At 39.6% G+C, this 20379-nt stretch overlaps 2 protein-coding genes across 2 annotated transcripts in view; one reads left to right on the forward strand and one right to left on the reverse strand.

The window, feature by feature from the left end:
- Window positions 1-20379, reverse strand: part of LOC126194800 (gastrula zinc finger protein XlCGF9.1-like) — a 173945-nt gene that overhangs the window by 110888 nt on the left and 42678 nt on the right. The gene's annotated exons all lie outside the window — the stretch shown is intronic.
- Window positions 1-20379, forward strand: part of LOC126194799 (uncharacterized) — a 71801-nt gene that overhangs the window by 14216 nt on the left and 37206 nt on the right. Inside the window, exons 2-3 of the mRNA XM_049933109.1 lie at window positions 8116-8255; window positions 8420-8566. Coding sequence (XP_049789066.1) covers window positions 8116-8255; window positions 8420-8566 — 287 coding nt within the window. The remainder of the gene's footprint in view (window positions 1-8115; window positions 8256-8419; window positions 8567-20379) is intronic.

The following is a 20379-nucleotide window of genomic DNA, read 5'->3' on the forward strand; positions in this document are numbered from 1 at the left end:
TATTGGCCAGAAGCAGTGCTCACACCATAGTGCGCACCTCCAACTTCTTGCAGCACAATAAATAACTTTATAGCCAATATACCATCTGATTAACAGTTGGCATAGTAGTATGCGAATGCGTTAAGGCACTGACGTTAGTTGATCTTGATATGGCTCTCTCGGTATCTCTAATTTCCACAGTTCCTTTCATATGCATTTCCTCTTCTTCAAATCCCATCTGCTTAAGGTTGAACACAAATTCCTTACTGAACAATGGTATAAGTTTATTTATCCCATCTACAAATTTTCAGGCCAATTCCACAATTTGCTGTGCACTGTCTAGTTGATACTTTTTTTAAAATTTCATTATTTTATGTCTTCCAATTTTGTACCACTGTTTGATGTTATGCAACCATCCACTGCTTCCCTTGAAATCACTGTAACCTATGTTGCACGTAATTTCATGTGCATAACATAGTACGTCAGTATCATGCACATCCTGTAAATTATATCGAGCATTCTTTAAGTGTGCAAACACCAATTTTTGTAACAAGTGTGCCTTGTCCTCTCTAATATCCTTAGTTTTTCTTATGCACCACATGGTCATATTGTTGCGGACTTATTCGAAATCCGTTTTTTCTACATGGCTTGACAGCTACTTCAGTATCACTTTCACTTTTTAAGCATGTATTGTCATCACTGTACTCCTCATGCACATTGTCTGCACAGTTGAGAGTCTGTGATACCACACATTGCACTGACTCATCTTGTAGAAATGCTAATATTTTATCTGCCATTTCTTTCTAACTCTGCAAAATTCCTTGGGTTCCTTTCTGATGAACTGTCAACTTTGGCAACTGTTGTAGATATAAGGCAATGTTTGTTTTGTTTCTTGTTGCCACTGCTCTGCTTTGTATCAACACCATTAACAGTGTGGCAATGTTGTGAGTTACATGTTGACTAAGCAGTTCAACTACGCTCTGTAGCCACACACTGTGCTCACCATTGGATATCTCCAGTCCTGTCACTGTTGCCATTAGCAGCCAACATCATGATTGCTTGGTAGACAATATGTAGGGTGTCGAATACCAAAAACATAATTGGCCTTTGGCAACCTTGCACTTAAGGAGTTCCTTGTCAGAGCAGCACTTACACCCAAAGTCCTCAAATGTTTGTTTGATGTATCCCAGTCTTTGTCTTCCACTATAGCTTTGCTCTGTGCAGAATCATTTAGTACTAAGAAAGCTACTCACTGATGTCTTAACAAATGTCCCATCCCTCCCTGTAATCATGTTTTACATAAAATTCTTTCCTAGCTGATTCTGTGCATAATTTATGGAATCTGAACATTCAAAAAGTAAATACTTAAACCAGCTGCTAACGGGATACCGTCTGTTGTCTGCTCTGAAGTGGATCAAAGAAATGAAGAATGAATGGAGTGCTTTTATGGAGACATTAAGAATGAGGTTTGAATGATAATAAAAAACAGTGGGACTCTCAAGACAAAACTTTACAATAAAAAAGCCCATAAGATGACAAGATCAAAAACATGCGTATGCACCTGTGTTTATCGCTATGTCTGTGGGCGGTAATGTACTAAATGGCAATAAAGTGTACAGCAGTCAACAGCGATGCACTGAAGTTGAAATGGAATTAAAACAAAGAGTTTGATGTGTAAGTTATTTAGATCGGGTAATAGAAGAGCGCAAGTCAGAAGTATTTATAAGACGCAGTCATATGAAAATGAGACAGATGTAAAAAAGTAAGTAAACTGTTTATTATTTCAAAAGTAATAACCATAACTATTAGTGCATTTATCCCAACGTGAAACAAGATGGTTAATGCATTCATGGAAAAATTTTTGCGGTTACCTATGGAATCATGATTGTACCTGGGTATGCACCTCTTTATTCAAAGCATATTGATAGCCACAAATGTCTTTTTCAGAGCACCAAAAATACAGCAGTCGCATGGGGAGGGATTGGGACCATATGGAGGATGTGTAAGGACCTCCCAGACCAACTTCTGCAGCATAGTTGAAACAATCTTGGCAACATGGGGGCGTGCGTTATTCAATTAGAATCAACTAAAGTACAAGTTGAAAACAGAAAAAGTGTAGCTCCCAAAAAATGTAAAAAAGCTTTTGTATTTCCTACGAAAGTAAATTATTTTGAAGAGTTTACACGTAATGTCAACCAAATACACCATCTCTCAAACAAACTGCAAAAGACAGGTGCACAATTTATTTGGACCACAGCATGCAAAGAGGCTTTATTATCACTAAAGTCATGCTTAAAATTGCTCCGCTCCCCCTCCGTGCCTGGCTACATTTACATCAGACACACATTTAGTATCAGCCACTTATATTTCATAGTGTGGCAAAGGTGTGAAAATCCAAATAGACTGCAACAGTCCATAGCTCATATTTCCAAAATACTGTCAGTGGTAAAACTAAATTACTCACACACAGGTTAGGAGACCAAACTATCATAATTCCATGCATTAGTATTCCTCTTGAAACAGTCCAACACCTACAAAGGTTCCTCAGTAATTACAGTTATTCAATTTATTAAAGACACACCACATGGACACCCCCCACCCACCGTTGAAGCCTCATCCCAAATGTAGGTGTTCAAACTATGAGTTTTACATGGACAAGGTGCTCCTCAAACCTGGATTGTAGCTTTCAGTACATGCTATACTATTTTCCTACTACAGCATATGAAGCAGTAAAAATTACACGATAAGAGCTGTTGGGGCTGTAACTGTGGTTAAACATTTTCAGTTTGGGTGACCACAGAGCCTACCATCACGCACAATGCCAGTGATAATTCTCACTCTGGCAACACCTAAATATCAGCTACAGTGTACCCTGCTGTCAACAGAAGATTCAGAAGACAGGGTGGTTTGTTTTGAACACATGCTAGCTGCAGGTACTATAGAGTTTCTCAATTATCGCCACAGTGGATTTTACAGATGAAGGCTCTTGCAATGCAGTATATCCATTGGCTGGATATGGACAATGACACAGAGTGGGCAGTCCAGGATTGCAACACTCACACCACCTAACAAGCAGAGTCTTCACAGTAGTGCTCTTAATGGCCCATACCCAATCATCAGTGGGAGTGGGTGCACATAGGGTTTGTGGGTCCATTATGGACGCAGCATGGTTGACGGGTATGGGAGCTCTATCCTGTTTACTGTTACTTTACCTGGAAGTGAGCGACCACACTGCAAGTTATGATTCAGGCCCTAGCAAGAACTTTGCCAATGAGGCGGTTCTATGTATAACAGTCACACAAAAAGCCCAGAATTCGTATTCACAGTTATCCACAACTTCTCCCATATGGATGGATCTGCACTTGAGCATCTCTAGTGGTTGGATAAATCACTGCACACCCAAATGTGGACAGTGATGAAAACAGCGTCTTCAGAGAAAAATCTCATCAGTTTACTCTCAACATACAACTAAATCTCTGTCCGCAACTGCGGCCTCCACCTGAGCATACTTCATGGATGCAGGTATAGAGTACTTCTGTACCTGTTTATCCACTACAATGTGCCTAAGAAACACAAAAGAGAAATTCTGAGATCATCCACAATTGGGCATTGAAAGAAATCCAATGGCGACAAGTGAAAATTTGTGCCGGACTAGGACTCGAACCTAAATTCCCTGCTTGTCATGAGTGGTCACCTTAACTATTTCAGCTGCCCAAGCACGCTTCCCGTCCAACCAAAATTACCACATGTTGCACACAACAGATGTAATGCCACCTGTCCATTATCATCATTGCTCTCAGCCTCACCTGATTCCTGCAAAATGTCAAATGAAGAGTGCATTCACACTAAAGGAACCATTGCTTGCCTCCAAGGCACATATATTTATATGTGTTGTGTCAGTTCTTGCAGACATGATACCTTCAGTGCAGATGCACTTTTCATTTGACCTCTTGAGAGGATCAGGTGGGGCCACGAGCAATGAGGATAATGAACATGGGATACTAAGTCTGTAGTGTGCAACATGTGGGAATTTGGGATGGATGTGATGCATGCTTAGATAGCTGAAATAATTCAGCTGACTGCTCGCAAAAAGTGGGAAATCCGGGCTTGAGTCCTGGTCTGGCACAAATTTTCACTTGTTGCCACTGCATTTATTTCAATTTTATTTTATTTTATTTTATTCTTTTTTATTTTACATGTCTAGTTCTGTCAGACCAGATTGAGGAGAAAATCTCTAAGGTAATGGAACTCGTCAGTACATGAAATTACAACATAAAAGTAATAACCGATAAACTAAAATGTTTATGAAGCCAAAGAAACAGAAGCCATAAGTTTATGTAAACATAATCAATGATATAACACAGGAATCAGATTAATTTTTCAAGGAACTCCTCGACAGAAGAGAAGGAGTGACCCATGAGGAAACTCTTCAGCTTTGATTTGAAAGCGCATGAATTGCTGCTAAGATTTTTGAATTCTTGTGGTAGCTGATTGAAAATGGATGCCACAGTATACTGCACACCTTTCTGCACAAGACTCAAAAAAGTGGGATCCAAATGCAGATTCGATTTCCATCTAGTATTAACTGAGTGAAAGCTGCTAATTCTTGGGAATAAGCTGATACTGTTAACAAGAAATGACAATAAAGAAGATATACACTCCTGGAAATTGAAATAAGAACACCGTGAATTCATTGTCCCAGGAAGGGGAAACTTTATTGACACATTCCTGGGGTCAGATACATCACATGATCACACTGACAGAACCACAGGCACATAGACACAGGCAACAGAGCATGCACAATGTCGGCACTAGTACAGTGTATATCCACCTTTCGCAGCAATGCAGGTTGCTATTCTCCCATGGAGACGATCGTAGAGATGCTGGATGTAGTCCTGTGGAACGGCTTGCCATGCCATTTCCACCTGGCGCCTCAGTTGGACCAGTGTTCGTGCTGGATGTGCAGACCGCGTGAGACGACACTTCATCCAGTCCCAAACATGCTCAATGGGGGACAGATCCGGAGATCTTGCTGGCCAGGGTAGTTGACTTACACCTTCTAGAGCACGTTGGGTGGCACGGGATACATGCGGACGTGCATTGTCCTGTTGGAACAGCAAGTTCCCTTGCCGGTCTAGGAATGGTAGAACGATGGGTTCGATGACGGTTTGGATGTACCGTGCACTATTCAGTGTCCCCTCGACGATCACCAGTGGTGTACGGCCAGTGTAGGAGATCGCTCCCCACACCATGATGCCGGGTGTTGGCCCTGTGTGCCTCGGTCGTATGCAGTCCTGATTGTGGCGTTCACCTGCACGGCGCCAAACACGCATACGACCATCATTGGCACCAAGGCAGAAGCGACTCTCATCGCTGAAGACGACACGTCTCCATTCGTCCCTCCATTCACACCTGTCGCGACACCACTGGAGGCGGGCTGCACGATGTTGGGGCGTGAGCAGAAGACGGCCTAACGGTGTGCGGGACCGTAGCCCAGCTTCATGGAGACGGTTGCGAATGGTCCTCGCCGATACCCCAGGAGCAACAGTGTCCCTAATTTGCTGGGAAGTGGCGGTGCGGTCCCCTACGGCACTGCGTAGGATCCTACGGTCTTGGCGTGCATCCGTGCGTCGCTGCGGTCCGGTCCCAGGTCGACGGGCACGTGCACCTTCCGCCGGCCACTGGCGTCAACATCGATGTACTGTGGAGACCTCAAGCCCCACGTGTTGAGCAATTCGGCGGTACGTCCACCCGGCCTCCCGCATGCCCACTATACGCCCTCGCTCAAAGTCCGTCAACTGCACATACGGTTCACGTCCACGCTGTCGCGGCATGCTACCAGTGTTAAAGACTGCGATGGAGCTCCGTATGCCACGGCAAACTGGCTGACACTGACGGCGGCGGTGCACAAATGCTGCGCAGCTAGCGCCATTCGACGGCCAACACCGCAGTTCCTGGTGTGTCCGCTGTGCCGTGCGTGTGATCATTGCTTGTACAGCCCTCTCGCAGTGTCCGGAGCAAGCATGGTGGGTCTGACACACCGGTGTCAATGTGTTCTTTTTTCCATTTCCAGGAGTGTATATTGAGAGGCCAGTGCCTGATAGCAGCTTTTGTCATGAAAACCTATAATGTTGCTTCATTCTGTGACCGTGCTGGAGCCTTTGATTTGTGGACTGCAAAATTCTACATGAAAAACCAAAATGATATAGCATTAAGGACTTCTTTCCAGCATGAATGGTGTCTTACCTTCATGACAGGAAATAATAAAACATACTATCTAAGCCATAGGATTTAAATGAAACTCAGAATAGGGAACACAAAATGTGGTACATTTGCTTCATAGTGGGTACCACAGCAATACATTTATTAAAAGACAGTGATATTTTCTGCTTTTACTGTATTAACTTCATCTGTTTATAACTAGTTTCAGTCTTCTACACCATCCTCAAGTGATTTTGTAGTTCTGCAACAGAAAACTATGCATTATATATTGAAATGTCCGTGTTCTTAAATTCATTTTGGTTCACAAATGCTGTCTTGTTGATTTGACGGCATTTGTGAACTAAAAGCAATAAAAAACACTAGTTTAAAGACACTGACATTTCAATATGAAAGGCATAGTTTTCTATTATATAACCACAAAATCACTTGAGAATGGTCTACAAGACAAACTAGTCATGAACAAATAAAATTAATACAATATAAGGTGAAAGTGACACTTTCTTTTAATAAAATGTGGTGTCATATAAATCTCATTATGATGTCCCCTTCCGTTACTACTAACATAAATCACTTTATGATCTCATTATGATGTCCCCTTCCGTTACTACTAACATAAATCACTTTTTACTAACATAAATCACTTTTACTACTAACATAAATCACTTTTAGGTTTGTCCTTCATTGAAGACAGAAGAATACTAATCGAGGATCTAAACTTAACTATACCAGGCACAACCCAAGTGATGGCTCAGCTGGCCTACACCTGGCTCACGGAAAACAATTAAAAGTGGATCACAGAAAACAATTAAATGTCTTAATCTCACCAAAGTGTATAATGCACAATTTGAAAATAAGAGTGTCAATACATGGGAAAACTAATCAAGCTCTGTTTGGTGTTTTGTACTCAGGAGTATACTTCTCCGAGTTGACTTGAAAATAAGTATGATGAATTATTTTGCTTGGTTTCAGTCCATGTTCCCTTACAGAATTACCTTCTGGAGAAAAGCAACTAAAGTATTTACTCATCATAAGGGCCCAATAAGAATACTTTGTAAAGTTGATAAAAGAGATACATTTTTTAACTTATTTATTCCTTAATAGTATTTGTTGACTGAATTCTGACTTACATAAGACAAAAAAAAATTACATATAGAGTGTGCCCCCTTGCCTAGGATTAACAGTATAGGTCTGTATTTTGGTCTAAATGTCAACAAGTTGCTGTCTTGGGCACAACAATAAACTGAGAATTCCTATAAAACCAAGAGAAAATTAAAAACTTACCTCATTAAACATAGATACCAATTACGTGATGATCTAGATGGAAGATTTAAATACTGCTATTATCTGCATGTCAAGTAGCAACACTCAGTGTAAACAGACTTCTATTTCTACAGCAAACAAATAAATATTGTTCTGTGGTATATATCAGTTAAGTAGGTTAGATATTAAGTTGTCAACAAACAGTAACTAATTAATAAAACTGAAGAAACAAGAGCTATTTTTTCCAATGTAGAACCCTTCCCGTTAATTTAACAATGTACCAGTTTCACAGCATTTAATTAATAATGTATTTTCTAACAGCCCTTCTCTGTTTAAGGGTAATATTTCTGGAACACAGTGACTGAACTGACAGACGGAGACGGCAGGGGAAGTGGGGTAGAGGTGCGAGGTGGGGGGAAGGTGAGAGAAGTGAAAGGCGGCTGCTATTCCTCTCTAACTTAGATCTTTCACAGAATGATTATTCAGCTTTGCTCAATTAAGTCACAGGTTCTGCTAGTTACAACCAAGTAATAACTATATCTTGTAATACATTTGAACTGCAACTGTCTAGTACACTGTTCCACATATTTGTACAAAATTACTGACTCAGCCTAAAACAATATTTATAGAATTTAAGATAATATTTCTATGTAGGGTGATGAAGACCTCAAAGATCAAGTGGAAAGAACACCAAGTGAAATGGAACTAGCTGAGGAGTTGACCCACCTTGAAATGACAATGAGGAAAATCCAGAACTTCACATCCGTCTCTATCTGCGATGAAATTTTTCCTAGGTAAAACACATGAATGTCGCAAACATAAAAATATTCTTTGACACAACCCAAAAATTGCAAATTATTACAAATATGATGGCTTTGATTTGTTTCTAAAAGCTAAAAATTAACAACCAGTATAAGGACAGAAACATCAATCTTATCATGACATTCCTTCCTACCAGGATAAAAAATCAGCTTCAGGAAAAGCAATGGATTGTCGAGCGACTGCAGCGAGCTTCTCAGCTCTATTACATGACATCGGAGAAGAAAAGCACAGCAGAGATGGCAGCTGTTTCCTTGAGGAATGCAATATCTGAAATTGCTTGCAAGTAAGTTACAAATAAAGTAAAATAAAATGGTTGGTTCAAATGGCTCTGAGCACTATGGGACTCAACATCTGAGGTCATCAGTCCCCTAGAACTTAGAACTACTTAAACCTAACTAACCTAAGGACATCACACACATCCATGCCCCAGGCAGGATTCGAACCTGCGACCGTAGCAGTCACGCGGTTCCGGACTGAAGTGCCTAGAACCGCTTGGCCACCGCGGCCGGCTAAAATAAAATGCTTGAACATAATGAGCAATGTGGTACTGAAACAAAAATATTTGCTAATTGTCTGTATCATAATATTGTAATATACTGTCTTTCACTGGACAAATTAAGACATCAGTTTTTCAAATTACTTTAGTTTCAGCTGTGAAACCATTTTCGATTGAAAGTACATTGAGATGTGTTGGACCAATTGCACCAGATAAGGAAGTACGTACAGCCTTACAGAAATTGCACGATCTTTCCTTGTAAGAAATGCTACTATTGCACAACCTTTTCAAGTAGCACAAACCATTGGATACCACTTACAGGGCGAAGCAGAGGCTTCAGGACAGCAATCTGACAGGGAATTAACATCATGATACCTTGGAAAGTCAACTGAGCCAACAACAAGCTTTAGCGCAAAATATGGCCCCCCTGCATTGTATGCATACCTGCAAACAAATGCTCCATTCTGGCATTGATTTTATGTACCAAACGAAAGTGCTGGCATGTTGATAGACAAACAAACAAATACAAACATACACACAAAATTCAAGCTTTCGCAACCAACGGTTGCTTCATCAGGAAAGAGGGAAGGAGAGGGAAAGACGAGAGGATGTGGGTTTTAAGGGAGAGGGTAAGGAGTCATTCCAATCCCGGGAGTGGAAAGACTTACCTTAGGGGGAAAAAGGGACAGGTATACACTCGCAAACACACATATATCCATCCGCACATGGTGTCTGTATATGTGCGGATGGATATGTGTGTGTGTGCGAGTGTATACCCGTCCCTTTTTCCCCCTAAGGTAAGTCTTTCCGCTCCCGGGATTGGAATGACTCCTTACCCTCCCCCTTAAAACCGACATCCTTTCGTCTTTCCCTCTGCTTCCCTCTTTCCTGATGAAGCAACCGTTGGTTGCGAAAGCTTGAATTTTGTGTGTATGTTTGTGTGTCTATCAGCATGCCAGCACTTTCATTTGGTAAGTCACATCATCTTTATTTAAACACAGTTTGACCCAAGAGGGATGGTAAATATTGAGGGGTATGACAGGAATCACCATTTGAAGGAAAATACTTCATATGGACATATGGCCTATTCCGAATGGCTGTTGAGATAGAACACATTTAATGTACATTGCTATTTATTTTCAGTATTATTCATTACCTGTACATGTACAACAGGTGGTGAACATTAAAACATGCATTTTACAGAGTATCATATGAAAAATATGTATTTTTAACCACCACATGTACAAACACAGTTAACCAATGCCTCTCACTAATACACCTTCAGTCCCCCACACTACCTCACTTACAACACACCAAGAACAACTGCACTTTCAATGGGATAGTTTAATGGAAGAAAGACATGCTGAGCAAATAGGTTGAAAGCAACAAGGTAGGTTGGGCTAGGATAAAATGTCAATGAGGTTCGGTGGGTGGACACACATGTGAGTGGCACTAGTCCACAAAGAAATGCACTCTTCTGTCCAAACCACACCTTCTTGATCCAAATCATGCACCACATTCTCCCACCACTCTTCTCCTCCCCCCTCCATCCTCCCATGTGGGTATTCCCCCCCCCCCCCTTTCTCTCTTTCCTCTCTTCTCTCTCATTTTCAATCCCAATTGCTTCTCTCCCCCATCATGTACTGTCTTTTCATCCTCACCTTTCTCTTTTGTTTTCCCCTCCCTTTCCGTCTTCTTACATCTCTTTTTGCTCTAACCTCTGTATTCCTTTCATCCTGTTGTGTGGCTGCAGAGTCATCTGTCCAAACACCTGCCTCTTTCCCACTCTCCCCTCCTTGCACCCATCTCTATAACCTCCCTGTCTCTTATCAGATCAAGCAACTGCTTTCAATAATCAAGTATCAGTAACCAGTCTTGCTGTGACCATGGGGGTGTGCATTTGGGTGTCTGTATGGTTGTGTATACTTGCATTACAAAAAGAGTTACTGTTTGAAAGCCAATGTGAACGCTGTTTTCTGTTATGTGTTTCTGTGCTCTATGCATTGATACACTGTAGGTGACTGGTTACCTTTCCCTTATTTTACATATATGTAACCCGATTCCCCAAACTTACAGGTGGTGCAACAAAATTTGCTAACATAACATACAGTGAGCAACAAACACCTAATTAAATTTCATATAACATTAGAAGTGTCCAATAAATGAGTTTTGTGCAAACTAACTTTCCTTATTGTAGGACACCTTTCCTTATTGTAGAAATATGGGGTGATTCAGAAGAAAAGAACAGATTTCGATTGTTTATCACAAACTCTGAAACATATTGTGCATATCACTTGATAGAGGAAGGTCCTGCAGTCTTATGTTCACACAAGCACTATGCCATACACCTAACGTGAGCACCATGCATTGCTCGTAAAACATCAAAATGGTAGTCCATTCCTGTTTAACCAATAACTTCAAAAACTTGCTTTCTCAGCTCTTGAAGAGTAGCTGCCATAAGTGAGACAAAAAGAGTCTGGCTTTCATCTATCCCCACAGAAAAAAAATAAATCGCTAAATGTGTGGTGTTTGGCGACCTGGGAGGCCAAAAGCGATGAACATGATCTTGTTAGCCACTTCTTCCAATCCAACATTGTGGAATGGTGTTGTTAAGGTAACACCACACCTCAAGGTGAAACTGAGGAGGACTGCCGTCAAGCATAAAAATGAAATCACTGGAATCTTCGTGAAGATGAGGAAACCACCAATTTTGCAGCATGTCCCGGTATAACATCCCTGTTACACTTTCTTCCACAAAAAAGGGAGGTCCATAAACTTTGTGAACAGAAACAGCACAAAACACTTCAGTAATTATCTTTCCTGTTTGACGGCAATGCCAGGATTTTGTGACCCCCAAATTCTTATATTATGGCAGTTTACTTCACTCAATAGATGAAACATTGATTCGACTGAAAAGAGGAGTAGTACAGAAAAAGTGTTCTCTGCCATGTTGTTGTTGTTGTGGTCTTCAGTCCTGAGACTGGTTTGATGCAGCTCTCCATTCTACTCTATCCTTTGCAAGATTCTTCATCTCCCAATACCTACTGCAACCTACATCCTTCTGAATCTGCTTGGTCTTTTCATCTCTTGGTCTCCCTCTATGATTTTTACCCTCCATGCTGCCCTCCAATACTAAATTGGTGATCCCTTGATGCCTCAGAACATGTCCTACCAACCGATCCCTTCTTCTAGTCAAGTTGTGCCACAAACTCCTCTTCTCCCCAATCCTATTCAATACCTCCTCATTAGTTATGTGATCTACCAATCTAATCTTCAGCATTCTTCTGTAGCACCACATTTCGAAAGCTTCTATTCTCTTCTTGTCTAAACTATTTATCGTCCATGTTTCACTTCCATACGTGGCTACACTCCATACAAATACTTTCAGAAATGACTTCCTGACACTTAAATCTATACTCGATGTTAACAAATTTCTCTTCTTTAGAAACGCTTTCCTTGCCATTGCCAGTCTACATTTTATATCCTCTCTACTTCGACCATCATCAGTTATTTTCCTCCCCAAATAACAAAACTCCTTTACTACTCTAAGTGTCTCATTTCCTAATCTAATTCCCTCAGCATCACCCGACTTAATTCGACTACATTCCATTATCCTCGTTTTGCTTTTGTTGATGTTCATCTTATATCCTCCTTTCAAGACGCTATCCATTCCATTCAACTGCTCTTCCAAGTCCTTTGCTGTCTCTGACAGAATTACAATGTCATTGGCGAACCTCAAAGTTTTTATTTCTTCTCCATGGATTTTAATACCTACTCCGAATTTTTCTTTTGTTTCCTTCACTGCTTGTTCAATATACAGATTGAATAACATCGGGGAGAGGCTACAACCCTGTCTTACTCCCTTCCCAACCACTGCTTCCCTTTCGTGCCCCTCGACTCTTATTACTGCCATCTGGTTTCTGTACAAATTGTAAATAGCCTTTCGCTCCCTGTATTTTACTCCTGCCACCTTCAGAATTTGAAAGAGAGTATTCCAGTCAACATTGTCAAAAGCTTTCTCCAAGTCTACAAATGCTAGGAATGTAGGTTTGCCTTTTCTTAATCTTTCTTCTAAGATAAGTCGTAAGGTCATTATTGCCTCACATATTCCAATATTTCTACGGAATCCAAACTGATCTTTCCCAATGTCGGCTTGTACTAGTTTTTCTATTCGTCTGTAAAGAATTCGCGTTAGTATTTTGCAGCCGTGACTTATTAAACCAGTAGTTCGGTAATTTTCACATCTGTCAACACCTGCTTTCTTTGTGATTGGAATTATTATATTCTTCTTGAAGTTTGAGGGTATTTTGCCTGTCTCATATATCTTGCTCACCAGATGGTAGAGTTTTGTCAGGACTGGCTTTCTCAAGGCTGTCAGTAGATCTAATGGAATGCCGTCTACTCCCGGGGCCTTGTTTCAACTCAGGTCTTTCAGTGCCCTGTCAAACTCTTCATGCAGTATCATATCTCCCATTTCTTCTTCATCTACATCCTCTTCCATTTCCATAATATTATCCTCCAGTACATTGCCCTTGTATAGACCCTCTATATACTCCTTCCACCTTTCTGCTTTCCCTTCTTTGTTTAGAACTGGGTTTTCATCTGAGCTCTTGATATTCATACAAGTGATTCTCTTTTCTCCAAAGGTCTCCTTAATTTTCCTGTAGGCAGTATCTATCTTACCCCTAGTGAGATAAGCCTCTGCATCCTTACATTGTCCTCTAGCCATCCCTGCTTAGCCATTTTGCACTTCCTGTCGATCTCATTTTTGAGACATTTGTATTCCTTTTTGCCTGCTTCATTTACTGCATTTTTATATTTTCTCCTTTCATCAATTAAATTCAATATATATTCTGTTACCCAGCGATTTCTACTAGCCCTCGTCTTTTTACCTACTTTATCCTCTGCTGCCTTCATTATTTTGCCCCTCAAAGCTACCCATTCTTCCCTCCATTCCTGTCAATTGTTCCCTTATGCTCTCCCTGAAACTCTGCATAACCTCTGGTTCTTTCAGTTAATCCAGGTCCCATCTCCTTAAATTTACACCTTTTTGCAGTTTCTTCAGTTTTAATCTACAGTTCATAACCAATAGATTGTGGTCAGAGTCCACATCTGCCCCTGGTAATGCCTTACAATTTAAAATCTGGTTCCTAAATCTCTGTCTTACCATTATATAATCTATCTGAAACCTGTCAGTATCTCCAGGCTTCTTCCATGGTCTCTGCCATATCCTCTGCAAAATTCCTTTTTGTTATGGTTGCAGGAACACAATTGCTGTAGTAACTGCAACTTGTATGGTTACATATGCAGGCGTCTTTTCAGAAAATGCCACACTGTTATTTGAGGAAGTTGAAGTTGCTGGCCTGCCTGTCTTGGGGATTTTCAAGGGCTCCTTGTGAACAAAAGCTAGGATACACTTGACATTTTCATGTGATCTACATGGCTGACCAGTGCTCTTCCCTATGCATATGCAACCAACTTCCATGAATTTTGTATGCCAGTCATAAATCTGCTTGCACAGAGGTGGCTTCTTGCTAAATCAAGGGTGGAATGCATGCTGCACTTGAAAAATGGACTGAATTTGCACAAATTGCGACATACAAAGTGATTTCTTTTGTGGTGTAGTTACCATGTTGCTACAAACAAACAACAGCACAGCAGTGCCGAAACTTTGAACCTTCCTCTATTTAGTGACATGCACAATGTGTTTCTGTCTTTTATAGCTAGTCTACAATAAACAACCAAAATCTGTTCTTTCTTTTCTTGTTAGACACATTTAAGGGTTTTACATTTTCATTTCATGAGACTAGTATCATCAGTAAAGAAAGGATTTTAAGGTGCAAACTTTTCCAAAAAAACCCTCTCCTAAAGAAAAGAAATTTGTTAACATTGAATAAAGTTTTAAGTGTTAGGAAGACTTTTCTGAAAGTATCTGTATGGAGTGTAGCCATGTAGGAAGTGAAACATGGACGATTAACAGTTTGGGTAAGAAGAGAATAGAAACTTTTGAAATGTGGTGCTACAGAAGAACACAGAAGATTAGAGAGGTAGATCATGTATCTAATGATGAGGTACTGAATAGGAATGAAAAGAAAAGAAATTTGTTGTGCAAACTGGCTAGAAGAAGAGATCAATTTGTAAGACACATTCTGAGACATTAAGGGATCACCAATTTAGTACTGGAGGGAAGAGTGGGGTGATAAATCATAGAGGGAGACCAAGATATGAATACAGTAAGCAGGTTCAGAAGGATGTAAACTGCAGCAGTTATTTGGAGATGAAGAGGCTTGCACAGGATAGAATAGCATGGACGGACGCATCAACCAATCTTTGGACTGAAGATCACAACACAGCTATTTTCACACAGACAGGTCAACACATGCTTTGGGGAGCATGAAATAAAGCAAAATATGCACAATGCACCTTTTGGGAGGTTACTATATTTTACACTTTTTCCCTTCTACTCCATGATGAAGCACCTTTCCTCCAATATTCATTTGTGATTTTAATAGATTAGACAATTTTTTTCTGTTCTTGAACAGGATTTTAAGATTTTGTTTAGTCAGAATTCGACATTGGTCAATAAATATTAAAATATAATTTATGTAAAGTACCAGTAATTATTCAAACCCCCAGCAACAAAAGCCAACTCTGTTACAATGGTCAGCTTTCAGCTATGAAATCAAATAAATTTAAACAAATGATGATGCAACAGCTGCAACATAAATTCAATTAGTGCTGGCATGAATTTAATGATATCTGTCTATCAACTGTGTACTGCCTTATTGGCCATGTTAGTGTTTTACCAGACAGATATTTCACAACAAAATCATGCTGAAGGTTAAGAAGGAGAAGAAGCTATGTGCCCTTTCAGAAAAAATTCACTTTTGGAAGAAGTCAACAATCTGCAAAGTAAATATTGCAGTCGATGACAAGTATAAAAGAAACAGAACAAAACAGCACATACACAACAATGAACGTTTAAAGAACACTGCGCTTTGTAAGTCGAAACCTAATCAAACTACTCTGTACACGCCTTCGCTTCAGGATCTGGAAAGCAGCAGTCACTGAATGAGCTTAGTGTGGATCTTGCCATGGCATTAATCAAGTCAGGATTTCCAATCCACAAGGTAAACAATCTTGCTTTCAAATCATTTCTTGAGAAGTACACACAAAGGTTAATGCTGGATGAGAGCACTCTGAGAACAAGTTACATACAGTCAATTCATGACAATGTTTCAGAGAAAATGAAAGAGGCAGTTGCAAAACACGAAGTTGGATTCTTTTTGATGAAACTACTGATGGGCTGTAAAGATATATTTTGAATGTGTTGGTTTTTCCATTACCTGGTGAATGGATAAAACCTATGCTTTTTAAAATGTATCAACTTGAAAAGACAAATGACTACATGATAATGCAATCATTCAATGACTCAAGCACAAACCTGTGGACATGGGGCATACAATATAAAAGTCATGCTTGTGGCGGCTGATCAAGCATGCTACATGCTTTTGGTTTTCCAACAATTGAAAGGCATGTACCTCAACCTCGACCATGTGATATATATTGCACATGGTGAGGTGATTCAGAGCTTGGAAGAAGAAGGTAGAGAGAAGAAGGAACAGTGGAAGAAGTTGATGAGTGTTAGAGATGTACTTGATGGATCTGCTACAGACATATTTGAATTAAATTAGATAAACAGTCCAGATGTGGAAACCTTTGCAACTTTGACTCAACTCCCTTTATTGGTGCTGACAAGATATGCTCCACTGGCTTCTGTAGATGATGAACAGAGTTTCTCCGCATATAAGGAGCTACTGACTTCAAAGTGCCAGTGACTTAGTGTCAAAAACACTGAAATGATGTGCTGGTTACTGTCTCCAGAAGTAATGAAACCATTAGCAGTCAGCCTGTTGACCACTCAGTTAGGAGTGATTAAAAACACAATCCAGAATTTATGCCTGTGTGTTAATTTTAAACCCGCGATTAATGTACTGTTAGTCACAGATTCATGTTTATAATAACGTACCATATAGTGGAGATACTGAGTCACGGATAGGCACAACAAAAAGAGTTTCACCCTTAAAGCTTTCGGCCAATGGCCTTTGTCAACAATACACACATACCCGCACACACACACTCACGCATGTGTGTCTATTGTTGACAAAGGCCATTGGCTGAAAGCTTTAAGTGTGAACCTCTTTTTGTTGTGCCTATCTACAACTCAGTATCTCTGCTATATGGTGAGTAGCAACTTTCCTTCTCATAATATTGTTACATTCCATCCTGGATTTTTCATAGTTTATTTATAAGAACTATTTGCCAAATTAAAAGGCAGCTAGGGTTTTTTTTGTACATCCTTTCAGACAAAAAATGTTAGCAGCAGCATAAAAAAATAAAAAGAGAAAAAAGAAATTGGCCAAAGGGGGAGTAGGACTAACTGCACAAACTTAAATATGTACATGCATAATTCATACATCCTGGAAATCTAGAATCTCAATGATTGTTGCCTGTTATTATTGATACTGCTGAGATATCAGTCCTGGGAATTCCAAGACTATATCAAAATCTCTAAAGCAGTTCCTCAGACTAGCTTGGACAGTACAAAAAGAAGTGAGCATTGGACTTCAGTTTAATTGCAGAGAGAGAAAATTTAATAAAACATCTTTAATTTACTCACTAAAACATGACTACAACTTACATTTAATGTTTGTAAGCAATAATGTTTGTCTATTATGCTTTTGGTGGAAGATGAATGCAATATATGTTCAAATGGCAAAAGATATTTTTTATGTGTTACGATTACAATTTAACATGTTTCAGATTTTTTACTTTACTTGCACTGTGAAACCTTGCTTCTTGGTGAATTGCATAGTTCTAGGTCAATGAGAATTACCCTATAGGTTTTGATTAGTAAGTTTGCAGGTGTCAAAATATGTGACATAAATGAGTGAATCTTTGATTGCACTGACTTTGGTGCTTAATTTTTTTACACTGTCAAGGGGTCATAGACTTCAGTATATGACATGAATTTGAACTGATATGCCAAACTACTCCAAATGAAAAGGGTCTTAAGAGATGGACAGACACACAGACAGACGGATAACAAATGACAAATTTTTTTTGTGTTACATAGAGTTACAAATTAACATTTTTCATTTTTTTCCTTTTCTTGTATTATGAAATCCTACCTCTTGCCAAATTTCATGACTCTAGGTCAACAGGAAGCATCCTATGGGTTTTGACTAGTGAGTTTTTGAGTATTAAAATATATGACATAACTGGCCGTATCTTTCGAATAACATGACTTACTAGCTTAAAATTTTTACACCTCCAAGGAACCATATTAATATGTGATGTAGTAAATTTGAACTTGATACGTATACCTGTTCTTGAGAGAAAAAGGTTCCTAAGAGACAGACAGACAGATGGACAACAAAGTGGTCCTATAAGGATTCCATTTCTACAGATTGATGCATGGAGCCCTAAAAACACTGCATTTGATCCCTGTAGGTATCAGCTCATACCACTTGGAGTGGCTGGCATGTGTGTAAGGTTTTGTCAGTTTCTTGAACAACTGATGTATACAACAGAAGATTGTGCAAATTATTTAGACATCAGTGTAGGGGAGGGGGAAAAAAAACCACATGGGAATATCACGTACAGGATCTAAATACCCTTTTATTGGAATCAAAAAGACCCACTCGCAATAAAAATTTGTGAAATCATCAAAATCACATCCCTTAATACATCAGAAAAAAAGATGAAGGGAAATATTTAAATGATTAAATAAAATACTTAGCAAATCTTGTTACATACCTATCCGGTGAATTCTAGTTTTGGCTATTGACAGATGCAACACAGCAATTGTGGGCACGTTTTCCTAGAAATTATAATTGTGTAATACCTCTGAATTTTTATGTACAAACTGTTATTCTTTATGTTTCCATATTTGCAGCCTTCTGCCATTAGAGGGCTCCGAACTGTAGCATGTAACAAGGTGGTGTGTAATGTAACTGTGTCAATGCATGAGAAAAGGCATGCTGTAAGCAAGTTTCAAATTCAAAGAGATCGTCCACACATGAAGCACCCTCTCCTTCAGCATGATGATGTCACACCTCATATGAGTTCTGCAACATCTGTAACAATCTGACATCTTCGGATCACTGTAATCTATCATCCTCCACACAGTCTCAACTTGGACATATCTGATTTTCATCTGTTTCCAAAACTTAAACACCTTCGAGACTTCATTTTGATAGTGATGAAGTGGTGCAAGCAAAGACGAGGTTGTGGCTCCATCAACAAAGTCATTCGTTCTACAGTGATGGTATCAAGAAACTGGGTTCTCATCAGGAGAATTGTGGTTGTTGCCAGGGTGACTATGTTGAGAAATTATTATGCAGATACGAAGAATAGAGTTGTAGAAAGTTAACAACATTTGTTTTATTTTAAAAAAACTTTAAGATTTCTCGCATGAAAAATTTGGAGGCATTACTTTTCAGTATAGAAACCAAATGGCAGTTATAAGAGTTCAGGGGCACGAAAGGGAAGCAGTGGTTGGGAAGGGAGTCAGATAGGGTTGTAGCCTCTCCCCGATGTTATTCAATTTGTATATTGAGCAAGCAGTAAAGGAAACAAAAGAAAAATACGGAATAGGTATTAAAATCCATGGAGAAGAAATAAAAACTTTGAGGTTTGCTGATGACATTGTAATTCTGTCAGAGACAGCAAAGGACTTGGAAGAGCAGTTGAATGGAATGGATAGTGTCTTGAAAGGAGTATACAAGGTGAACATCAACAAAAGCAAAATGAGGATAATGGAATGTAGTCGAATTAAATCGGGTGATGCTGAAGGTATTAGATTAGGAAATGAGACACTTAAAGTAGTAAAGGAGTTTTGCTATTTGGGGAGGAAAATAACTGATGACGGTCGAAGTAGAGAGGATATAAAATGTTGACTGGCAATGGTAAAGAAAGCGTTTCTGAAGAAGAGAAATTTGTTAACATCGAGTATAGACTCAAGTGTCAGGAAGTCGTTTCTCAAAGTATTTGTATGGAGTGCAGCCATGTATGGAAGTGAAACATGGACGATAAATAGTTTAGACAAGAAGAGAATAGAAGCTTTCGAAATATGGTGCTACAGAAGAATGCTGAAGATTAGATGGGTAGATCACATAACTAATGAGGAGGTATTGAATAGGATTGGGGAGAAGAGGAGTTTGTGGCACAACTTGACTAGAAGAAGGGATTGGTTGGTAGGACATGTTGTGAGGCATCAAGGGATCACCAATTTAGTATTGGAGGGCAGCATGGAGGGTAAAAATCATAGAGGGAGACCAAGAGATGAATAGACCAAGCAGATTCAGAAGGATGTAGGTTGCAGTAGGTATTGGGAGATGAAGAAGCTTGCAAAGGATAGAGTAGCACGGAGAGCTGCATCAAACCAGTCTCAGGACTGAAGACCACAACAACAACAACTTTTCAGTGTGCTCGGGTAAAATTAGGAAATTAAGAAAAATCAGCACCCAGTGCACTAACACACTAACAGTAATGTGCTATTATGTCTCCCAAAAGGCCAAGACCCAGAACTTGATGCA

This window comes from Schistocerca nitens, chromosome 7, assembly GCF_023898315.1.
Source record: "Schistocerca nitens isolate TAMUIC-IGC-003100 chromosome 7, iqSchNite1.1, whole genome shotgun sequence".
NCBI lineage: Eukaryota > Metazoa > Arthropoda > Insecta > Orthoptera > Acrididae > Schistocerca > Schistocerca nitens.